This window comes from Eubalaena glacialis, chromosome 18 (assembly GCF_028564815.1).
Source record: "Eubalaena glacialis isolate mEubGla1 chromosome 18, mEubGla1.1.hap2.+ XY, whole genome shotgun sequence".
NCBI classification, from domain to species: domain Eukaryota; kingdom Metazoa; phylum Chordata; class Mammalia; order Artiodactyla; family Balaenidae; genus Eubalaena; species Eubalaena glacialis.
The window spans coordinates 53,526,357-53,535,084 of record NC_083733.1 but is presented as its reverse complement, the minus strand read 5'-3'; the positions used below and the strand labels follow the sequence as shown (position 1 = coordinate 53,535,084).

General features: G+C 58.7%; 1 protein-coding gene across 1 annotated transcript; it reads right to left on the bottom strand.

Annotated features, from left to right (window-relative positions):
* Window positions 1-1,385: 1,385 nt before the first annotated feature.
* Window positions 1,386-8,314, bottom strand: LRFN3 (leucine rich repeat and fibronectin type III domain containing 3). Its single transcript, XM_061174100.1, has 3 exons — window positions 7,394-8,314; window positions 4,389-5,825; window positions 1,386-1,998 (listed from the first exon to the last, which is right to left on the bottom strand). The coding sequence occupies exons 2-3, from the start codon at window positions 5,807-5,809 to the stop codon at window positions 1,533-1,535; spliced, it is 1,887 nt and encodes a 628-aa protein (XP_061030083.1). The 5' UTR covers window positions 5,810-5,825; window positions 7,394-8,314; the 3' UTR covers window positions 1,386-1,532.
* Between the last annotated feature and the right edge of the window lie 414 nt (window positions 8,315-8,728).

The following is an 8,728-nucleotide window of genomic DNA, read 5'->3' as shown; positions in this document are numbered from 1 at the left end:
CCCTGTCTACACTTTCTTCCTTCCTACTCTCAGATCAGCTGGATTTGGCAACTGCCCAGCTGATCCCCTAACACTGCTCTCGCTGAGGTCACCGCAGCCTTGGTATCATTAAACACAAGAGTCACTTGGGTCTGACTTGCCTGGTTTGCGTCACTCCATCCCTTCACCTACTGCTCCTATTTAGTCTTTGTTTTTTAGTCTAGGTTTTTATTTGCCTGTCCCTTAAATACGGAGAATTTGGTGCTCAGTTCCCCATCACAGCTGACAGAGCTCTCATTTCTGTCCCCAGTTCCAGTCTTAGACCAGGGATCCTAAGGCCTCCTGGCTGCCACGCCTTGGTGGCACACCCATCCTCTGGGCCCCCCATATCCACCAAGTCCCAGAGGCATTGGTGGTACAGTGGTGAGCACAGCTGCCTTCCATATCCACCAAGTCCCACACTGGCCTCAGCATCTTCCCCAAACCTGCCCCTCCTCCCCGGTTCTGTATCAGGGCAGCTCCACTGTCCCTCCCCTGGCCAGAGCCCTGGGCCTTACCCTGGACACTTCTCTCCCCCACAGCCCTTCAGCTCCATAACCCATCCACTCAGCTTCTTGAATGTCTCTCTCACCCACCCCCTAGTGCCCTCCCCCAGGCCGGCCCTGGTCCAGCCTTGTCCTCGCCCACCCAGGTCCCTGCCGTGGTTTCCTCCAGGCTCCCAGCCTCAGTCTTCTCCTCTGGTCCACCCTCCTTATAATGGCTAGAAGGATCTTCCTAAAGCCCAAACCTGACCCTCTCCCTCCCTTGCATAGACTCCTCTGTGGCTCCCCAGTACTATCAGGCCAGAGTCTAAGCTCCTCAGCCTGGAGGTCCTGAACCCTGCCCACCCTTCCTGTTTCACTTCTACCACAGCACCCCCAGTGCCTGGCACTTCCTAAGCCCTTGCTTGTGCTGTCCCTCTGACTGGAACACCTTTCCCACTGCTCTTTGCCCATTTATCTCCTTCAGACGTCATTCTCAGATCACGTCTCCTTCATGAAGCCCTCCCTGACCACACCCTGGGCTGAGACAGGCCCCTTTACTGGGCTCCTACAGTCTCCTAGGCTTCCCTCCTCACCACGACTCTGCTCGCTCTGAGCTGTCACTGTCTGAGGGGCAGGGCTGGGGGCTGCCTGAGTCATTGCAGCATCACCCAGCACAGGGCAGGCCCAGAGAGGACACTCAAGGAATGTCTGTTGGTTAAAGGGATAACCATCCTCAGCCTCATCCAGGGACTTCAGACAGAACTGAGGGGTGGTTCTCTCCCCAGAGGGGGCATCCCAGCTCCAGACCCCTGAACGATCCCCCAACCCCAACAGACAGAGACAAGGGCAAGGGCCCAGGCCCAAGCTTAGAAAAATAGGACTTTCTTGTTGTGCCCCGGTGCCCGCGACACCCTCCCCATCAGAGTTTTAAAAACCGTGAGCAATTTGGTGAGTCTGAGGCCAGGTCCCACGGGGTGTCTGGGTCCTGCTACCCCTGGGGCCAGAAGGGCCGTGGAGGTGGGCGCGAAGCTAGGGTCCCGTGGGTTCGTGGCTGGGCCCCCAGGGCTCACAGTCCAGCTGGACCACGGTGTGGGCCCTGGGTGTGGCCGGCTCAGGAGCCGGCGGGGCCAGCGTGGGGCCCAGGGCGCCATTGGTCTGGGAGCAAACGCTGCTGACAGGCGCAGGTGCCTTGGCCTTGCCCGGGGGTTGGCCACCGTGCACCTTGTAGCGCATGAGCAGCACGAAGATGAAGACCAGTACCGAGGCCACGATAACACCACCCAGTGCGATGATCATAGTGCCGCCCAGGAAGGGTGCGTGTGGGGCCCCGCAGGGCCGCAGCGCTGGCTCAGTGGAGAAGCGGTGGCAGCCCACGGGCCGTGTGGCTGTCAGCCCCGTGGCGCCGTCCTCGTACACGGCTAGCACACACAGATCGTAGGTGCGGCCTGACGCCAGGTCCGTCAACAGGAAGGAGCTGCTGTCGGCTGGGATCATCCTGGAGGGACAGACAGGTGGGAGTCAGGTCTCCGGCTGCCCAGCACCCACCCTGCACTCTGCCCCAACCCTCCGGGCTGGAGGATTTCCCCCCAGGCCTCTGTCTCATTTCACCCTAGCCCCTGAGTTCCCTGTAACCACTACCGGAATTCCCTTTGGTCTGATACCCATCAGCTGCCCGATATCCCTCCGTTCTGTTAGCCTGTTTCACCCGAGCCCACCCTCTCATTTTCCTGCTGCTCGAATACCCATGTGATCTCCCTGTGGCCTTAATGCCCAAATTCCCTCTAGTGCCGCTGCCCGCTTCCCCTCTGCGCTGCTGCCCAGCTTCCCGCTAGCCCCACTGCCCCCCATGTGGGGTTTCATTTTATACCCCACTGCCTGGTTCCCATCCTGCACTGCCACCCAATTTCCCACCAGCCTGAAGCCCACGTTCCCTCTAGCTCTGCTGCCCAGCTTTGCTCCACTCTCCTGCCTGACTTCACGCTGGTCCCCCCACCCTACTCTCCCCTAGCTCACGGCCTGAGTCCCTCCAGTTTACTACCCCATTTCCCGCCAGCCCACCACCGAGTTCCCTCCAGCCCTGCTGCTAGACATCTCTCCAACTCAGCACCCAGTTTTGTTTTAATGCTGTCTGGTATCCCTCTAACCTGATGCCCATTTCCTTCTAGCCACATCCCCCCACGCCCATCCAATTTCCCTCTAATCCCACCTCCCAGTCTCCCTCTAGACCTTCACCTAATTTCCCTCTGCTCCTCTGACTTTCCTCCAGCAGGTGCCTGGTTTCCCTTTTCCAGCTGCCTGACTTCCCTCTAGTGTTAAACCTAGAATTCTCTCTAGTCTAACCGCCCGATTCCCCCATAGTGCTGATGCCCGATTTCCTTCTAACCTGCCAATGAATGTCCCCCGAGCCCCGCTGCCGCTGCTGTGTTATTATTACCATATCCACAGACTGCTTTCCAGTGAGCCCTGTCATCTGGCTCCATTTTCATTAAACTGATGTGCCTCATCACTGCTGAGTTCTTTTTCTCCCTGTTGCCTTATTTCTTTCCAGTTCTGTTCCCTGATTCTCTTTTATCTCTCTGGTCTGGTTTCTATTTATCCTTATCTTTCCCATTTCCTTTTATCCTTAGTACCCAATTCCACTATATTTCCTTTTGTAGCATGGCACCCTCTTGGAGATTTAACTTGTTTTATAATCTCTGTTTTATTCTTAAACTGCTTTAATGAACTCCGTGATTATCTCTAGGAGGGTGATGATCTAGGAGAGCATTTGTCCCGTCCCCTGCCAGACAAGGTAGATACGACTTGTGTGATTTTCAGGTGTGGGCCCTCCATGGAATCTACTGAGTACTGCTGTCTGCGAAAGGGAGTGGAAAAATCTCGTTGGATTTCCAGGACTGAAAAGGAAATCAAGTGACTATCTTTTGAGGTTTGGGCTTCTGGGAAGGCACAGGGAACCCAGGTACTGGGTTTACAAGGTGAAGACCCCAGGCCTTGGGAGGCCCAGTCCTCTGCAGCCAGGTGTCAGGGACTGTACCCTTGGTCCAGCCTGGCAGTGAGAACAGGGAGCCATCCACAGGCATCCATGCAAGGCTGGACTTGGGTAAGATGTGTCAGCACACCTGGATGAGAGCCACCACTAGTGACCACATGTGGCCACAGCAGAGGTTCCAAGTGCTCTCCGGCTTGGGGGCAGAAGTTACGTAACCCGCCTCTAGGAGTGTGTAAACCCCAAGTTTTGTGTTTGCAACAAGAGAAGGGAGAAGGGAGTCCCCAGCAGTGGCCGACTGAACATTCCTGTTCACCCAGAGGTGGAGCTTGAACTAGGTTTAATTTGATTTAGAAAACCAAAAGTTGAGATGTCACCACATTGGAACTCCAAACACACAGAGCAGGTCACACCGCACAAACCCAAAGCCTAATCTCTATGTAACCTCCTGCCCCATTTTCCTTTTAACCTCTGGTCTGAGTTCCTTTGCAGCCAGGCTGCCTCACTGCATTTTTCCCATGATCCGTGTACTCTCCCGCTTGATCTCTTTTTCTTCCTGCAGACTGGCTTGAGTCTAGCCCTGTCATCTGGAAATACCCCGTTTCTCTTTACTACTTAAGTTGGTTTGTATCCCCTCAACTTTGCCCCTCACCCCCAATTATCTTTTTACTCTTCCGGCCTGATTACTATTTATTCTTGCTGCTTTCTTTCTTTTTACCACTGCTGCCAGATTTCTTTTACCCTCTCTGCCTGATTTCTTTTACCTCTGCTGTCTGATTGCCTTTGTAACCTTGCAGCCTCATTTCCAGTGCTGCAGCCTGGGGTATCAGTAGGTGTTCCTCCAACCCTCCCTCCACCTCGCTCCCGCACCCAAACTGCCCGCCGCCTGGACCCTGCACCTGTAGACGAGGATGTCGTCGGCTGAGCTGTTGTACTGGATTTGGTACATGCGGATGCCTGGGATGGGCCGCTGATCTGGCCACTGGACTAGAGCAGCTGTGGCCCCATGCTCAGTCACCTGGACGCCACGGTCGGTAGGGGGCCCAGCGTCAGCCGCCTTGGCGGAGGCAGAGACCGAGGCGGCAGAGGGCGGGGTGAGGGCATCAGGATCCCCGTCCCGCGGGGGGTCACAGCTTGTGCTGTTGGCTAGCTGGGGGGGCGGCGGGGGGCCCACGGTCAGCTCCACAGCAGCCGTGGCCTCGCCAGCTGCATTGGCCGCGATGCAGGTAAAGATGCCACCATCGCCCGGCTCGGTGACCAGCAGCTCCAGCGTCCCGTTAGGGAAGGCGCGAGCTCGGCTCGAGTTGCCCAGCAGCCGGCCCTGGGGTGACACCCAGCGCACGCGGGGCTCGGGGTCGCCCACTGCCCGGCAGCGCAGGGCGGCTGGCCGACCGGCAGGCACGGCCAGGGGCGGCGAACGGTGTGTCACCACGGGGGGCTCGCACACAAACTCCTCCTCACCCACAGCCCAGAAGTAGCGGCCGCCCAGGGCCGGCGGGGAGGCGCAGGCCTCGAGGTCGTCCTCCCGCGCCAGCCGCCGGAGCCACACCAGCTCGCAGTTGCAGTGCAGGGGGTTCCCGCCGAAGGCCAGCACCAGGGCGGACGCGGGGGAGCCGCGGGGCCTGGCCAGCAGCGGCAGGCGGGAGAAGAGTGGGTCGGGTGGGATGGTGGTTAGGCGGTTGGAGGTCATGTCCAGCCGCGCCAGCTTGTGCAGGCGGGAAAAGGCGCCGGCGGGCACGGAAGCCAGTAGGTTGTGGTCGAGGCCCAGCGTGTTGACGTTGCCCAGGCGGCCCAGCGCCTCCCAGGGCAGTTGTTCGAGGTTGTTGTAGGAGAGGTCGAGGTCCTCGAGTGTCTCAGCGCAGTCGTCCAGGGCCCCAGCCGCCAGGGCTGCCAGCTGGTTGTTGCTCAGGATGAGGTGGCGTAAGTTGACCAGGCCGCGCAGCTGCCCCTCACCCAGCGAGGTCAGCCGGTTGCCGTCCAGGTGCAGAGCGCGCAGGGCGCGAAGGTCAGCGAAGGCGCCGGCGGCCACGTGGCGGATGGTGTTGCGTGACAAGCTCAGGTGCAGCAGGCCCGTCATGTTGGCCAGGTCACGGCGCCGCACGGTCGCGATGAAGTTGTCCGCCAGGCGCAGCTCGGCCGCCCGGCGGTCCAGCGAGGGCGGAACGAACAGAAGGCCTGCCCCCGGGCACAGCACGCTTAGGGGCAGGGACTGTGTCTGGCAGCGGCAGCGGCGGGGACACGGGCTAGGTGTGGCTGGCTGGGGTGGAGACGAGGCGGGGGCCAGCGGCAGCAGGCAGAGGAGCAGAGGGAGGACGGCCATCGCGGGCAGGGGCGGCCTGCAGGGAAGAAGGGGGGAGTTAGGGCGGGCTGAGGCCAGAAGAGGGGGGGGGCAAAGGGGGTTGGGGTGGTCTGAGACCAGAAGAGAAGGTCACAGAGCAGAAGACTTGGTCAAGGATGGTCAGAGAGAGGACTGGTCAGACAGATCAAAAGCCAGAGGAGATGGTCAAAGACTCAGAGAGATGTTTCACGGGGGAACCGAGGGAGCAGAAATGTGCAAAGATGGTCAGAGGGAAGGGAGGTGATTAGAAAGGGTTAGAGACAGTCAGAGAACAGGATCAGTAGTCAGGGTGGGTAGAAGGTAAGCCAGAGAGCTTTAGACGTGGTCAAAGAGAGATACTCAGAGATGGCCAAAGAGAGAAGAGTTGGTCAGGGTGGTGGGAATGATTAGAAGCAGCCAGACGTGACCAGAGAAGAGAGGTGGATAGAGATGGTCAAGAAGATCAGAAGTGGACAGAGAGGGGAAGTGGCCAGGGGTGGTCAGATCCAGGAGAGATGGTCAAAGATGGTCCAAAATGGTCAAAAGGCAGAGAGGCAGTCAGAGAGAGGAGGAGAGGACAGACATGTCAGAGACAGCTGGACATGGGACAGCTGGTTAGGATGATGGGTGTGGGGAGAGGTCATCAGAGAGAGGAAAGGCAACCAGAGATGTTAGAAATGATCAGAGAACACCAATGAGCAAGAGAGACAGAGAGAAGAGAGGCGGTCAATAAAGGCCAGGATGGTCACAGACTGGCAGCTGGAGTCAGGAGTGGGTGGAGGGCAAAAGAGATGGTGAAAGATGGTCCGAGAGAGGAAAGGCGGATAAAGGAAGTCAGAGAGGAGAGACGGATGGAAGCGGCTGGAGAGAAGCGTGGTAGAAAAAGATGTCAAAGATGGTCAGAGACAGTCACAGGTCAAGGCTTAGAGTCAGGGGTAGACACGGGCACGAGAGATGCTGAAAGATGATAAGAGAGCGGTACCTTGGACAGCGATGTCAAAGGTGGTCATTGAGTGAAACAGTAGACAGAGGTGGCTGGAGAGAGAAGCTGTGGACAGGAGGGTTAAAGATGATGATTAAAGACAGACGTGGCAGACAGAGACGGTCATTGAGAGGAGTGGTGGCCAGAGGTAGCCAGAGAGAAGAACAGTGGACAGAAGTGTCAAAGATGATCAGAGAGAGGAGAGGTGAATAGAGATGGTCAGTGAGAGGAGAGGCAGAGAAAGGAGACTGGAGAGCGGAATGGTGGACAGGAGAGGCAGCTGGAGATGAGCAAATAAGACAGATGGTAGGAAGACGCTGGAGAGGCGGCGGGGGGCGGGGGGGAGGGGGTGGTGGTGAGTGGGTCACAGACCTGGAGATGCCATCAACTGGGGAAGAGGAGGTCAGAGAGGGGCAGCGCTGGCCAAATGTCCAGAGAGTGCTTGAAGCAGAGCAGGAGCTGGAGGCAGACCCTTGTGAGGGGATATCTGTTTCCTGGGGAAACTCCAAAGGTGCCCAGGGGGACCTGGTAATCCTTACCTCCACCCCCAGTCACAAAGTTCCTCCCAAGTCCCTCCCCACCATGGGGTCTCCCAGTAGCCTTACCTGAGCTGGAAGCCACCCCAGGGAGCAGAGTCCTCAAGCTCCAAGGGGGTCAGGGGTCAGGGCTCTGGAGGGGGTGCCTGGTCATTCCTTCCCTGTCCCCAAGGCCTCTGTAGAGGGACTGTCTGTTGTGTCTCAGCTCAGACTTGTGGCCACGGAGTCTCTAGACCTTGATACTTTGGGTCCTAGATCTCCAAATATTGGGCCTCTAAGGGTCCAATTTTAGAGACCCAGGCCCCAGTTTGGGTTGCTTGGAGTCATGGTCTCCCAGCTCCAGTCCTGGGATGCTAAACAGTCAAATGGAGAGTTTAAGATCTGAGTCCCAAGCCCAGTCTTGGGATCCAATACTGGGGTGCTGGTTTCAGATACTGGGGCTCTGAGTCAAGATTTGCCCCAAATTTCAGCATTCAGGTTTGCAGCAAGGACTTCACGCCCAAACTCAGGTTTAGGCCCTTTGGAATGCCAGGGTTCAGATCTTGGAATCTGAGGCCTGAAGTCTCAGGGTTGGGGTCCCAAATAGTGGGTTCCAGGGTATAGAAATGAGAATCCAGTCCCAGATTTCAAGGTCCCAGGCACAGAACTCAGAGTTCAGCTCCAGATTTGGGGTTTTAGATGCCAAATCTTGAGGTTCAGGCTCCAAATCTTGGGGTCCATATTCCAATTCTTGGGGTTCAGGCTCCAAATCTTGGGGTCCCAGGGACTGATGTTGAGATTTCAGCCCCAGATATTGATGTTCCGGCTCCAGGTCTTGGGGTCCCAGCCCCAAATCAGGCTCCCAGGCTTGGGTTTTACCAGATCTCTGGATCCAATCTCGGGGTGCAGGCCCCCGATTTCGGGATGCGGGTCCTGGATCTGGGGTGGCGGCGTCCCGACTTGCTTCCCGGGCTGCGGCGGGGGCTGGCCCAGAGGGAGGGGGGCGGCTGCGGTGGGGGCGGGGGGCGGCCAGGCAGCCCCGGGGGCCGGGGTGGGGCGAGGCCTGGGCGCGGACAGACACGGACACGCGGGGTGGGGGCACCGCAGCACAGGCGGGGGCGCAGGGGGGAGGGGCCGCGCTCACAGACCCCTCCCCCGCCGGGGCCGGGGCGGGGGCCGGGCGGGCGCCGGGCGGGGGCCGGGCAGGCGGGCCGGGTCCGGGCGCTCCCGCGGCCTCCTCGCCGGGAACCCAGGGCCGTGCGCGCGCCCGTGCTTAAAGGCGCAGGCCCCGCGCGCGCCCGCACTTAAAGGTGTAGGCAGGTCCCCTCGCGCAAAGGCGCGCCCCTGGCCTCACCTCTCATGGAGTCGTTCTGGCTTTGCTTCGGAGAGAGAATCCTTGGATAAAGAGAGAGTAAGAGAAACAGA

Excerpts from the sequence above, each read along its gene's own strand:
- LRFN3 (XM_061174100.1), bottom strand. The coding sequence starts at position 5,809 with ATGGCCGTCCTCCCTCTGCTCCTCTGCCTGCTGCCGCTGGCCCCCGCC. Across the intron at positions 1,999-4,388 it reads GACGACATCCTCGTCTACAG|GATGATCCCAGCCGACAGCA; the intron begins GTGCAGGGTCCA and ends CTGTCCCTCCAG.